The following is a 15,120-nucleotide window of genomic DNA, read 5'->3' as shown; positions in this document are numbered from 1 at the left end:
GCTAAATGTCCTGCTGCTCTTCTCTACTCCATAGCCAGATGCCAATACAGAGAGAGAGAGCCCACCTTGAGAAAAGGGCAGCGGCTGTAGAGGGAAGGACCACAAATGGAGGATTCAGAACCCTCAGACCATGCACTTATTTAATACATTAAATCACACCTCTATTCCTTTGTGGCGCTAGGCCAAAGGTCTTTTATGAAGACGTTATCTTTATTATGTGCAATTTGGTCTTAAGTCATTCTGCAACAACACTTTCCCAGTGTCCTAATTCACCATGACAAAACTAGTTGCAATTTCCTCATTTTACTTGCACGGGTTATTTCAAAGAGACAGTTTTCCATTCTGTTTGCCTAGGAAATCATCTTGCATTTCTGGCCTTGCTCAGGCGATACCTTCAGAGGAGAAATCATACCTGCAAGAATCTCGACTCCACATTTGCCTTCACCTTGTCCAATCACACCCATATAATGTGCTCAGAATGTAACAAACCAGCCATCTTTTTATGCCCATATTTGATTGTGGGGAAATCTAGACACCATAAACCACTCCCAAAGCAAAGTGGAGAGTGGAGTCAGGATGAATCCATAGCCAACCACATGTTGTATAGCATCATTCAACTCACAGTATTTTCCATGAAGGAAACTGAAGGACAGAGTGGCTGGAACTGCAAGAGCCTGAGATACTTATAATTTTATGGATAAGAAATTCCAACCTGCGAACTGAGAAATGCAGTTTGGGACATTTATTTGAGAAGACAAGGGAAGTCTTCCCTATAGGAGAAAGGGGAGGAGGGTGACGTGAGGAAGGGAGGTGGCTGGGCTTGGAAAATTATAGTAGAATGGTATTATTGTATTCATTTAAAAACAAACTCTGAAACATCAAACTCAACTCACCAACGCAGCTACAAGATGGGAAATCGTACTGAGTTTTGACAGGTGTGTCCAGTAGGTTTTTCACAGGAGTATCTAATAACTTGGAAGGTGACTCTAAAAAATGATTGAGAGCTGTTCCAGCAGCCGTTCTTTTGGTTGGTGTTTTTTCAATGGAATGAATGGGCTGTTGATCTAAAGAGGCTGCGTGGCTGTTGAAATCTGCAGCGGTGGAATTCCTTGACAGAATAGTGATGGGTCCCACAGTTTCAACTTTCACATGTTTTGGTGATTTGATAGTAAGGGACTTGTGATCAAAGGGTGTTCTGACCTGAAACTGTTTCAGCTGCTGCTCCATGGTTTCGATTATACTCTTTTGTTGCATGTTCTCACAACCAAAGTGCTGACTCTCTTGTTTAATTGTTTTTTTCCACGCTTTGCTCTCCATCTGCCCAGCTGATGGAGGGGTGCAGACATTCAACTTGGAGCCAGCTTCTGCTTTAATAGGCTTGTGTCCCACACCGTGACAGGTGTCAGATTTGTTTTGTTGTTCTTGCCTGTTTAAGATGTGACACCTGAGAGCAGCATGCTTCTGAAAATCCCTTTGAGGTTGAGTTGGAAGATGGCAGCCTCTCTGATCAACTCCTGCATGGGACGCCGATTGCTGACTGTAGGGTACGTACCTTTGCTGAATCTGGGCAGGTTGTGGGCTACACATGTTGCTGGTCAAATTAGAATATCCCTGTGTTTGCTGGAAGGGTAGTTGTCCAGCTGAAGTTGGTGGAGACTGGGAAGCTTCTTCCTGAAAGCAATGGGGCACATCTTGTTTGGGGGCCATACTATGTGTGTAATATTGCATATGCTGTAAGTCATGAGTTACATTTTCTGCAAAGAGCTCAGTGTTCATAGGGTTTTCTTTTTTCTCAGAGACTAAGTGCATGTTGTTCAAGTAGGAATGCTTCATAACAGTATTTGCTTTGAAAGCATGATTGTAAAGGGAATCTTTACTGTTCATATCAGACACCGGTCCTGGCCTGACCTGGGAGTTTTGCATTGGGAAGTCAGTTGATTTGAAGTAATTGTTTGCAGTTTCAAAACATTCTTCCAATTTAAGCTGACTGAAAGATGCCCCCTCTAGCTGCTGCTCTTGTCTGCTTTGGGAATGAGGAAAGGTCTGAGGAAGTTCTCTGCTCTTCATGTGCAATGATTGCTGCTGGGAGCCCATGGTTAGCTGTGGACTGTGTGGCAACTGTGTTGGCTGGGTCTGGAGCATCTGTTGCAATATATGTGAACGGAGGAACTGTTCATTTTCCAATGGTGGAAGATTTAAGTGCTGTGGCTTCATCTGTGACTCCAGGGACTGTTCAGTGTGGTGTTCAGCTTGCGGCTGAAAGTGGAAGTGCTTTGCATTTTGCTGCTGTTCGTGGGATTTGAGCATAGTATCCATCTTTGTAGGCTGTGGTGAGTGCTTTTGGAATTGCATTTGCTTCTCAGCTGTAAGATGAGGTGGCAGCTGTGTTGCCTCACCCTTGTACAGTGCTGGTATCTGCTCACATTGTGTGATGTTCTGGAAGCAAGTTTGCCCTGTAACCTCCTTTGATGCATTGGGGCTCCCAGGATATTGTTTTGGATGGGTCTGATCAGCTGAATTTGACTGAAGCTGAAGCATTGTCCTTAAGAGCACCTCATTTGATTTTTGGGGAGACTCACTGGGGCGAAAGTGAGGGGAAGATATTCCTGTCCAAGATGTCTGCAAGTGAGGGTGTGACTGATGCACCTGATTTTTCACCAAGTCTTTTTCATTGCTAGTTACAGTCTCCTGGTTAATTTGGCCCAGGAGATGTTGATAATGTTGTTGCAACTCTTTACTGCTTCCTACTATTTCTGTGTCTTGAACCTGCGGCTCCAGTTTTGACTGCAGTTCATCAGGATATTGTTGCCTGATGCCTGATGCCATTGCAGAAAGCGTCAGATCTCTTGTTTCATTGCCAGTCTGTTGTGAAACCTGAACCTCTTGTTGAAGACCCTGTTGAGAACTAAGTGCTTGCTGGCAAAGGCCAGGAATTTGTGCTGCAAGCTCCCCCTGCTGCTGCTGCTGCTCTCCATTCTTCTCTTTCTTCAAATGAGTCTCTTGACTTTGGGTCTCATAATGGTTATGCACTTCTGAAACACTCATGGAAAGAATGCTGTTTATTTCTGGAAGAGGAGAAGAAGCTGCAACAGGAGGTGGGCTGAAATAACTCTTCTTGAACATGGCATCTTGTTGGAACAAAGCACCATTTTCCTCTGCTGGCTCTGCTGGTCTCTCTGAGCTATTGTTATGAGCTTTCATATTGCTGTTGGGATTTAGTGAGAAATCTTGACTGGGCAGTGAGAAATCTTGACTGGGAACCTGCCCCATGTTTCCTGGAACATCAGTATTCTCTGTAGGGGACTGGCATGCATTTTCGGATTTTTGCTGCTCCAATTGCAGTTCTGGTTTCTGAAAAGTGTAGCAGGCTGGCAATGTGGATATCTTACTGCCGTCTTCTGTGCTGTGGACTTCAGTGGCCACAGAATCTAGCACCTGAGGCAGCTCAGAGTTTGAGGTTTGTGGGGAGTTGATCTGCCCTGAGGTATGGGATGAATGTGGTGTGCCACAAGTCGATTCATTAGTAGCCTGTGTGTTTATGGCATTTGTAAGAGATGTGGTTTTCTGCATTGCAATGGACACATGATCTGGATTATACTGAGACAGCGTTTTCTCAAGGAGTTCACCATGCATGTTTTCCATAGAAGAGGCAGAAACTATAGCACCATTCGGCATTGACACCGCCTTGCTCTTGTAGAGCAAGGCAATGTCCCTGTTGTGGCAATTCATGTTTTCGCCCTCCTGTTCATTCTGAACCTGGGGAGCAGGAGGAGTTTCTGAAGCACCACGATTGTTTTTGGAGGACTGTATGAGAACTGAAGCTGCATCTTCTTCCATTCTAAAACCCACCAAGTCCTCCTTGCTGCATGAATTGGGAACACTTGGTTGATCACTGCCATCCAAAGAGGTTTCTTTCCCTCCTTTTGCTTCTTCATCTTGTCTAAGCTTTTTGTTCTGGTGAAGCCCGTACAGAGAAGGCTCGCTGAAAGTGCGTTTTATCCCACCATTTTGCATATACCTGCCACAGTCTCTCTTTTCTTGCAGAAGGTCTGGGCTTATTCTGTTATTTGCATTTCCTCTGACAGTGTGCTTCATTCCATAGTTGGCCTTGAAATGCAGCCACGTGTGGTCGCCATTGACTTCAACCTGGCCCTTCTCTGCTGGTGGGCTCCCATTCTGTAGCTTCACTGACAAAGGCTCTCCCTGGCAAACATGAGAAGGATGTGGTATTAGAAATGGGCTCAAACTACTGCCTTCAACATGGCTGGTTCTATCCTGTTCCATCTGGCCTACTCTGGGGCCATCCACAAGGCTGCCCTCCTATTGTATCTGAAAGAGAGAATGGGGAAGGGGGGGAAATCCATGTTTATTTGATGCACGCTACACAAACCCAGATGGCAATTAAGCACTTCATCTAATGCACTTTCCCTTACTAGATCAAGAGCCTCATGGAAATTGTGACAGTCTAAAAGTGCTGGGATATACTGTATTTTTCGCGTCATAAGACGCACCCGACCATAAGACGCACCTAGTTTTTAGAGGAGGAAAACAAGAAAAAAAATATTCTGAACAAAACAGTGGATGCGTGATTTTTGTGGTGCAGGCTATGTGATCTGATGGTGAATTTGGGGTGACCCAATGCAAAAATCCTGAGGATCCATGTGGATCCATGCTTTGTAACCACATTTTTGCACCATTGAGGCCCACCGAAACAGTAGATGTGTGATTTTTTTGGTGCAGGCTATAGCTATGGACATGATATGTGATCTGATGGTGAATTTGGGGTGACCCAATGCAAAAATCCAGGGCCCACGCATTTGCTCCATAAGACGCACAGACATTTCCCATTACTTTTTAGGAAGAAAAAGGTGTGCATATACAGCTGTGCATCTTTCTTGGAGAATAGCAACTTGTATGGGAGGACTCTAGAAGCGGTCTAAGAATCGCAAGCTCTCTTTCCAAAAGAGATATATTACAATCAATGCTATAATGGAACTCAGCAGCTCTGAGACTGAACAGATGATTTATATATATACACACTCTCAAAAGCAGTGAACACAGCTGGACAGATGTTCACTCTTTCATCAGGGGAGAAGACAGCACTAAACAGCTTTGAGCATTCTGAGGTTCCAACATCAAAGCTTACAAGAGCACCCACAGAGAATTCAAAGTCCCAAGTATGTCTCTGAATACAAGTTGCTGAGAATCACAGTTGATGTTGAGGTGGAGCACTGCTACACTCAGGTCCTGTGTGTGGGCTTCCCATAGGCACTGGACTGGCCACTGTGAGAACAGGATGCTGGACTAGTGAACCTTTGGCCTGATCCAACAGAGCTCTTCTTCTATTTGGAGGTCTGTGAGCTCCATCTTGGGACAAGCCGAGTTTCAAATCATGTGAAGTTTGTCATTAAAAACACTGCTGCTAGTGAAATGGGATCTGAACGCTTCAGTATGATTAATTAACACCTGCTTGAATTATTAAAACAGGATATTTGCATGCAATGATTGCAGCAGCAAAGCCACTCTTTGAAAATGTCACCTATTACACAGACTGCAGCAGTAGAACAAGATTGCTTGCTCCCTTTTCTGTGTGATGTTTGAATGCTGTGCTCCACTTTCCATAGTTATTTCTGCCTTGTAATGTACAAAGTAGAAGAAAACAGAAATTCAATTTTTTTGCAGTTATCTAAAATGACCACATGTGAAGAAAAAACCAAAACGTCTTAGAAAGTCCTCTGTATTAGATCTCTGCATTTAATAAGTGAGCTGGGGTGAGGCATTCCACACCCCAAAAAAATCCCATTAATTTTTTCCACTTGTGCCCTTTATCTAATATTGGGCCATAAAGACAAACCATAGGTGGAGGTAGAACTGTAAATATCGAAGTATGTCTCTCTGCAAGTGCAAGCTTTCATTCCAACAATTCCCACACAAGCTCAAAATTCTGAATTGCATTCATACAGTGCACATCTGTATGGTATGGTAAGCATGGCGATACAAAATAATCCTAAATAGATCCCCACTTTACTGTCCTTCATGGGACAAGAAAGCAGCTGGAGGAAGAGAAGTGGGCAGAGGCCAGAGAAAGAACAGAGAGTGGAGGGATGTTATTTTCGCATCCTTGGGACCCTGTGGGAAACTCACTAGACCTGCAGGACCCAGGTATGGAAAGTGTTATGTACTGAAGTTCTCACCCTGGGCCAGCAGGGGGATACTGTAGATAGTTATGCAAAGGAAGGATCGAAAGTGACGTTAAGTGATTGGATAGTTTGTATGCAAATGAAGGATCGAAAGTGACGTTCGGTGATTGGCTAGTTACAGAAAATGGTTACTGTTGCATTCTAGTGGAGCTCTATATAAGCAGGCTGACTGAGCTCCTCAGTTTAGTTCTGTTCCAGCTTACAAATAAAGAGCTGCTTTGGAAGAATTGCTGTGTCATCTGATATTGTCAGGGGTTCAGGAGCAGAGGCACAGGAAAGGGAGGAAACAGAAAGCGAGGGGGAGGAATCCGAAGGTAATATGAGCGACGACAGCGGACCGAGATCTCCGAGTCTTTCCAGTGAGTCGGAAGATTCTCAGAAAGGGGCGCCAGTGGTCAGAGCAAGGGGGGTGCCTAGGGGAACACCCCAGGAAGAAGGGACCAGAGGGGGTTCAGAGAGCAGCAGTTGGAAATCGGGACCAGCATCCCCACCAGAGCGCAGCAGGGGGGAGGAGTCCCAGGTATCGGGATCGGGCGGCTCTCCGCAAGAGGGAGGACAGGAGTCAGGATTGGCCACACCTCCATCGGGAAGCGAGGGAACGGTCAAGAGGAAGGTTGAAGGCTGCGCGTGCGCGCCAAGTTCAAATGCACAGGAAGGCGGCGCAGTAAGCAGCCCGGATAGGGAGCCAGGTCCTAAAGCCCGCCGCAAAGAGGGAGAAGAGTCGGGGGGGTCAGCGTCAGAAGAGTCCAGGAAGGAAGAGACCACGGGGGGTAGAGGGACCCAGAGGAGAAGGGAAAGAAGGAAGAGGTGGAGCAAGGCGAGAGTATTAAGTTGGTGTACAGGGGGCGGAGACTCAGACGGAGCTTCGCCGGTCTAGCTTCTAAGACGTAGAGCTGCGCGCTGCGGCTTGAAAATGGAAACTGTAACTCAATAAAGACTTTTGTACAGTACTGCCGGCTAGCATGGTCCTCTGTGAGCTGGGACCTGGAAGCGGCTCTGACAGATATGTTCGTCCACAACTTAACAGAAAGTGTAGCTGACTGCTGAATAGGACACAGCTGTAGGAAGCCCCATCCACCCCAAACACCAAGGCTAGAGTTAGAGACTAGGGGCGATGTTAACAGTTTCCAGGCACCCTTTGTGAGATTTTTGTGGGTGAACAATGGGTTTGTTTGGGCCCTGGGTGGGTGGGTAGAAACCAGGCGGCCGAGAAGGAAGGTGTGTCAGAAGGATGTAAAATTGATTTTGGTTCATATTTATTAATACTTTAATATTTTTATTAATGCAACTGTATTTTTGTAGTATTTAAGTTGTCTCATGTTTTTGTTGTCTATAAACTACTTATAGTGCATGCATATGCGTGTCTCTGTGTGTGTGTGTGCGTTTACACACATGCATGCATGTGCACACACACAAGTAAATAATAAATAAAATTCAGGGGTTGAGAAGGGGAAGGATTGTGCCAGTTCTATATCAGCATCTGCCCACCATTCATGGTAGAACAACTGAGAGAGAAATTAGCCAATGTGAAAGTCAATTGGCTTATTCAACTGAGTTTGGGACATGGATAATATGTCCTTTAGTAAGGAAGAAATCCCAGCCAACTTGAAGGTCATCTAGGGATTTCTGTTGGAGTTGGGTCACTACCAATATATTGAGCAGTTGGGTCACTGCTCAATATATTTATTTTCTTTCCAAAATGGGGAATTAGCAATCTGCAAATAGCTGGACAAATCCCTTCCCCTTTTGTATGAAGTAAATTGTACCTCTTCCAAAGCAGAGTCTTTCCCCAAGTATAGTAATTTGTATTTCCTGCCCCCTTCAGTTACTGAACTCCAGCCAATATACTTATCAGCTTTACTTACACACACACACACACACACACACACACACACGGCCAGCCATAGTTTATTAGAAATTCATGGCGCATCAGTAGCATCTGCGAAACAATGATTACATCTAGGACCAATTCTGCAGTCTAATCCATCATAATTATGACTGGCCTCTTTGAAGATGTCACGATGCATGACTTAGAACAGCACATTAGCGTGCAAAAGGGATAGGGATCGTATTTGTCCAATATGAATTTTAAATAATTCCACCCACACCAATTGATACTTTGTGAAACATGGAAATGTTGATATATTACTTTTCTCATATGGGGCATAAACTATTGCCAATTAAGACGAATGCTGCTACTGTTGCTTTTTAAAAGATGCCCAACATCTCTTTTCATGGGCCTTCAAGTGCACCACATTGAGAAAAATGCCAGACACTACTTTTCAAGGAGGGGGCCGGGACCCCTCAAAACTATGTGGTGGCTGTGTGCACATGCCATGTGATGTGCTCACCTCACTCACACACTTGCTAAATCACGGGAGCAAGCTGGCACGCTTGCCCAAGACAGACAGATGTAAACAACCCTGACATTTTACTTCTATGCATCTACCACAATTCTCAGTCCAGCTGCTCATCTAATGAAGTAGGCTGTTGCCTGTCAAAGTGTATAGAATGGTGTGTCATGAAGTTGCTATGGTGACAGGGGGCCTTTTGGTTTTCCTACTGTTACAGACTAGTGTGTCTATTTGTCTGGAGTGTCTTACACATTATTCGTTTTCTATATTTATATATTGCCATTCAACAGATGGTTTTACAAGAGGACTGCATAGCAAAATTGGTCCATACCCTAGAACATCTTAACTGTAAGATCCTTCACTACATTTCCCTCCCCTCTCTTTTTAAAAAAACTGGATATTCCTTACACCATGTAGGTGCAGTTGGGAAGGTGGTATCGGTGGGTTTTGGTGAAGTGGTTACCTGAAGGCCTGCAATGGCCACAGGGAGAAAAAGGTCTCCCTGGAAATATACTGAACTCTCTTCTCCTCAGGAACATTCCAGAAAGGTTGGCGAAACCAAGACAGCATTGAATGGCATAAGCTGCTTGCTCAAAACACACTTGGGAATACATATCGGAGGGAACAGGTGCCTAATCTTTTTATGGAAACATTGTCACAGCAGCATACCAAGCATGGCTTCCGCAGATAGAGAAACCATTCAAAAGTGTGATCTTAAATCTAAGTCCAGCAACAGATGCACAGAGCTGCATAGAAACTCAACACTGTACTAAAGAAGCAATGAACCGGAATACCATAGCCAGTTGATGTTCTAGTCCGTCTCCCCTTTCCTTCCAAAAGGCCTGTATCTGCAAATGCATAAACTTTCAGTGATTATCACAGTGGTGATAATAATAATAATAATAATAATAATAATAATAATAATAATAATAATAATTATACCCCACCCTCCCCAGCCAAGACTGGGCTCAGGGCGGCTAACACCAGGTATAAAACCAATTGATTAAAATATTATACTTTCCATTTTATTCGTCCACTCTCTTTAAGGTCTCATTATATTAAAATGGTATGGGGGCAGGGAACCCTCCCTACATCTGTACATGGGCATCCATGTGAATTTTTTGGTGGGAGTGGGTAAAGCACTGAAAAGGATGGAAAAGGCTAGATTCCTTCACACACACACACACACACACAAATGAGAAGAACAGTACCTGTACATTTTGACTCCTATCTCACATTCAACATATGCTAGAAACTTTTTCTTTAAAGAAATGAAAGCTGGGAATTATTATTCATCCGGGGTGGGAGCATCTGAAATAAATCAATCGCCCACATTTCACTGCTGGTTAGTTCTAGTCTTCACCAGCTAAGGCTTGGAACTACAATTCCAAGCAGTTCCACAGGGGCCTTTTGTACCCCTCTCCCTCACTTTCCTTTTAAAATGTTTTCAAAGCTTTGAGAATGGCACGTTTGACTTTGTTCTGGCAGTTTGCCATCTACTGCCAATTCAGTTTCAGCTCCTAATCTTCCAAAGTACCTAGAAACCCAATTAGATTCAGTATAATTTTAGATGGCTGAAGGAGTACTGAGTTACTTCCTATATTTTCAGATATTAAGGGAGACATACGAAAGGTTAATGAAAAAATGACCCTCTGTCGATTTTTCCACAGAGTTCCCCTTCATAGTCTGCCAAAAGCCAGTCACAAGATGTTATTTCACAGATTGGTAATTGTCTCCCCAAAGCATGGATGTAACCATTGGTTCACAAAAGCATCAGTGTGGCTAAAATGGATTATTTCTAAAACAGGAGGGTTTTCCTGACTTCGGTTTGGGTGCTGAATGAAGCTTTTATGGTCTATCCTGATAGCAATGCTCCTCCCCACCATTTTTAGCAGGTCACCAAGTAGCTTCATAAAGGATGTTAGGATGAATAGAAGCATTAATCTTATACCTTTGCTCAACCATGGGAGTGAGGAAAAGATGTTGCTTCTCTGAAAGCACTGAAATATACTCTTGATGCTTTGAGACCCTGCAGATAAATGCCTGAATTATAAGGGGTCAGGCCTCTATGGTGAAACATTTATAGAATATTGGTAGATAGGCTATGATTTGGCTAAAAGCTAAGGGGAGTCAGGAGGTTGAGTTCATCAAGGAACTCTGTACCTTTCACCCAATAATCTGAACGCTGCTTTGGATACTTCCAGTATTCACAACCAACAGGCATTTCTAGGAATAGCACTTTGCAAGCATACCATTTACTTAACCTGGGGTAAGGTAAAGGTAAAGGGACTCCTGACCATTAGGTCCAGTTGTGGCTGACTCTGGGGTTGCGGCGCTCATCTTGCTTTACTGGCCGAGGGAGCCGGCGTACAGCTTCCGGATCATGTGGCCAGCATGACTAAGCCGCTTCTGGCGAACCAGAGCAGTGCACGGAAACACCGTTTACCTTCCCGCCAGAGCGGTACCTATTTATCTACTTTGCACTTTGACGTGCTTTTGAACTGCTAGGTTGGCAGAAGCTGGGACCGAACAATGGGAGCTCACCCCGTCACATGGATTCGAACCGCCGACCTTTTGATCAGCAAGTCCTAGGCTCTGTGGTTTAACCCACAGCACCACCCGTGTCCCTAACCTAGGGTAGGGTTAGGCAAATAAGTCTACCTTGGTTTCTCATGTTTCCAATCCTGTTTTCAGCGCATCCCATTTCCACATACACCTACAATTCTTTTTCAAATGTCTACATGAATATTTGAATGCACTTTCATGCAATCTCTTCCAATAGACACATTTTTGAATGCAGTGTTGCCTAGTATATGCATTTGTGCAGGCAAGTTACCCATAACAGAACGTATTTTAGCATGCACTTTACGCTAACATACACATTTTTGAGTGCATTTTTTGGCTGGGAAAAAACCCCTGTATTGCAAAATTCAGAGAAACGTGAATATGTCTCCTAATATCAAAAGCAAACAAATGGCTGCTTCACCCCTACTCTGGAGTACTTGCATGAAAATCAATGAAATGCTACTATAGATTGGGGTGGTAACTATGGCCTAAGAATGTACCAGTGTGGGATTTCATGAGTCTGATGAAGCCGAGGAAATATGTCAAGATTAAGAAATCTTGGTCAAGTTCCACAGGTATATGTTCAGTTTGAAATCTTTTAAGGCTGCAGCCCTGAAAGAAATGTAGCAGCAGCTGTTACAAAATAAATAAATAAATGGATGCTGCATTTGGTAGCAAAGAGCCTTTGGAAAAATGAACAGCTGTGGATGGAAAAACATGAGATAGCTACAGAGACCAATTATTAATTAAATCTAAAAAGCCACTCCTTTAAATTGAAATGCATTGCTTTCAAAAGCATGTAGGGATTTGAAGCTGGGTTTCCTAAGGCCCAACTCATTACAGCAGTGTTCACGAGTAATTATTTTTTTTTTAGGTGGGGGAGGAAGAGAAAAGAAACACCATTAGTACACATTATAAAGCAGACTTACAAAGTGAATGGTATTTTTTTAAAAAAGGTTACTAAAACATCTTGTAGTGCCTCCTGTGTCCTTCCACCAATTGGCCCCTGCACACCAACATTTCCCATTATTTCCTTCTTAATGTCTGATTTCCCTTTCAAAGGGAATTTCCATGCTCCCATTTTGTGCGTTGGTCCAACTGGTGTCCCTCAATTCCCCTATGAAGCAGTTTCCCTATGAGGAAACATTGGGGGCTTCCTTAGTTTGGGAAATGGTGAATAAAGGAGAACACGTTAGAGGTGTATGTTATGTATCTCATAATACTATACAGTGGTACCTCTGGTTGCGAACAGGATCCGTTCCGGAGCCCTGTTCGCAACCTGAATGGAACGCAACCCGCGTCTGCGCATGCGCGGGTCATGATTCGCTGCTTCTGCACATGTGCACAGCATCATTTTGCACATCTGCGCATGCGTGAGCAGCGAAACCTGGAAGTAACCCTTTCTGGTACTTCCGGGTTGCCGCAGGATGCAACCTGAAAAGACATAACCCGTAGTGTTTGCAACATGAGGTATGACTGTACTTCAGTGTCATCCTGTAGAAGGTTCAGAAAAGACAAAATATTTCTCCACAGTGTATAGTAAAACGATGGAATTTGCTCCCAAAGGATGGGTGCTAGCTTGGATGGGTTTAAAAGAAGATTAGACCATTTCATGAAGGATAAAGTTATCAGCAGCAGCTAGCCACAATAGCTATGCTTTGGCCTTTCCGTTGGAGGAAGTATGTCTCTGAATATAAGTGGCTGGGAATCACAACTGGAGAGAACTGTTACATCCATATCCTGGTTGTGGACTTCTCGTTGGCATTTGGCTGGCCACTGTGAGAACAGGATGCTGGTACTTTAGACTGATCCACCAGGGCTCTTATTATTTTGTTATAGAAGCGTATAAGAACCCTTCCCCTGCCACACTACAAAATGCTCAGAGATTCATTGCTTTGTGTTGTTCAACTCAATTATTAAGTTCTCCCAATTTACTTTAAACTGCCCACTGCATGAAGATGTATGTGCCTTCAAAACAGCGGTGTTCTTATGATGAGAAACACCCACAGAGGCTATCTTCATTTCTAAATTAATGCTTTAAAGTGCAGTAATTCAACCATGCCGCAGGCACTGGAAGCTACTGTACGGAGCAGGTATTTGGACAAAACATTAAATGAGACTGATCACATCCAGGCTGCATTAGGAAAGCACAAAGTAGAAGTAAACACATCATAATGATAAAGGGCTTTAGTTATAATCAATCTATTGGAATTATTGGCAAAAAGAGAGAGAGAGAGAGAGATCTATCCCTGGAAATATGACCAACTCTTTTCTGCTAGAGGTGTTAAGCAGAGGTTGCTGTGAGCAGTGGTACAGACATGCTGAGCAGGTTTGTATCATAAGTAAGGCACTCAGATTTTAACTCTGGCCCTAGTTTTTAACGTTCTACGTTATGCTGCAGATGAACTCAGCAATAAAACAAACACTGGTGAGGGCTCATGACTGAGCCTACCTGGTGACAGTGAAGGCACCATAGAAGGCACACTATGCTGCCTCCATTGTCTGGTCCAGAGGAGGTGGTAGAACCAACAGTAGCTCACTGTGACTTGTTTGCAAAGCACTCCCTCTGAAGGCGCAGGTACATAGCTTACAGGTACTTCTGGATACTTTGCTGTCACTTGAGGTACAGAGTGCCTTCCATCAGCCTTGGTTGTTAGCCCAGCTGCACCACTATCTGGACAGTAGCCTAACTATTGTTCTCTATTCTCTGGTAACCTCTAGGTTAGATTACTGCAACCTATTATACATAGGACTGCCTCTGAAGATGGTTTGGAAACTTCAGCTTGTGCAGAATTTGGTGGCCAAGTTGCTCACCAGGGCAAGACTGTTTGAGCACATTACACCGATTCTGGCCTGACTGCACTGGCTGCCAATTAGTTTCTGGGCCCAGTGCAAAGTGCTATGTTTGGACCTATAAAGCCTTAAGTAGCTCAGGACTGCAATACCTCAAGGACTACCTCTCGCCATATGAACCAAGCTGGATGCTGCAATAATCATCTGAGGCTCTTCTTCGTGGGCCTCTTGGGGGGGGTGTCCATATGAGAATGGGCGTTTTCTGTGGTGGCTCCCCATTTGTGAAATACTCTCCCCAAGGAGGCTTGCCTGGTGCCTTCGTTACATGTATTTAAGCACCAGGTGAAAACGTTTCTCATTAGCCAGGCCTTTGGCTGATTAACATCCTATGGCTTTTAAAATGTGTGTGTGTGTGTGTGTGTGTGTGTGTGTGTGTGTGTCGGGGGGAGTTATTGGTTTGTGTTTGTGTTATTGTATATTTTGTACTGTAATTTTGTATTTTTCTGTTGTGAACCACCTTGAGATCATCGGATGAAAGGCAGCATACAAATGATTATTAATAATGATAATAAAACTTGCCATGAAACCCAGACCAACATGTGACAAGCACACAGTCTGCTTATCACATGTCAGTAGACGACAGAAAATTGTACAACTATGAAGAGGTTATACTGTGGCCATAAACAAGTATGCTGCTGTAGTGTGTTTTTTAGCAGACAAAGAGTATCATTTAGCTGTAGAAGAAAAGGAAACTTATCAAGAAAGGAGATGGCACTTTCCAATATAATAATGCCCACTTGAGAGCTCATAACCCACCTACTCTCAGCAGCCAGAAACATCTTAGCCAGACACTGGAGAGACCTTTCAGGAGTAAGCATGGACCAATGGTATCAAACAGTATGGAAAACAGCCTTATTAGAAAAACTAACCAATAAACTGTAACTGACATGGGGACAAATAGAAGAAGCCGCCTTCACCCCGGTATGGCTCCCCTTTATCACATACACAGCCCAACAAGACAACGACAAGAATCCACTAACAGCATATGAATCAATCTGGCTAACTTGATAAAAAAAAAAAACCCACTCACACATGAAAACAAAGTTCTCCACAGCTAATCACAAACAAACAACCATACCCTAGGCCAGCGGTTCTCAACTTGTGGGTTCCCAGATGTTGTTGGACTACAACTCCCATCATCCCTGAGC

At 43.9% G+C, this 15,120-nt stretch overlaps 1 protein-coding gene across 2 annotated transcripts in view; it reads right to left on the bottom strand.

Moving 5' to 3' along the window:
- Positions 1–15,120, bottom strand: part of TET2 (tet methylcytosine dioxygenase 2) — a 73,459-nt gene that overhangs the window by 20,692 nt on the left and 37,647 nt on the right. The window contains exon 2 of one of the 2 annotated variants that reach the window (XM_083459195.1): positions 894–4,329. In XM_083459195.1, the coding sequence (XP_083315321.1) occupies positions 894–4,284 (3,391 nt within the window). In that variant the 5' untranslated portion in view covers positions 4,285–4,329. The remainder of the gene's footprint in view (positions 1–893; positions 4,330–15,120) is intronic. The other variant, XM_083459196.1, reaches the window with a different exon arrangement.

Source organism: Podarcis liolepis, assembly GCF_965112155.1.
Source record: "Podarcis liolepis genome assembly, chromosome: 9".
In the NCBI taxonomy this organism is placed as follows: Eukaryota; Metazoa; Chordata; class Lepidosauria; order Squamata; family Lacertidae; genus Podarcis; species Podarcis liolepis.
Note: the sequence above shows the minus strand (reverse complement) of the source record. Positions and strands in the feature narration are given on the sequence as shown.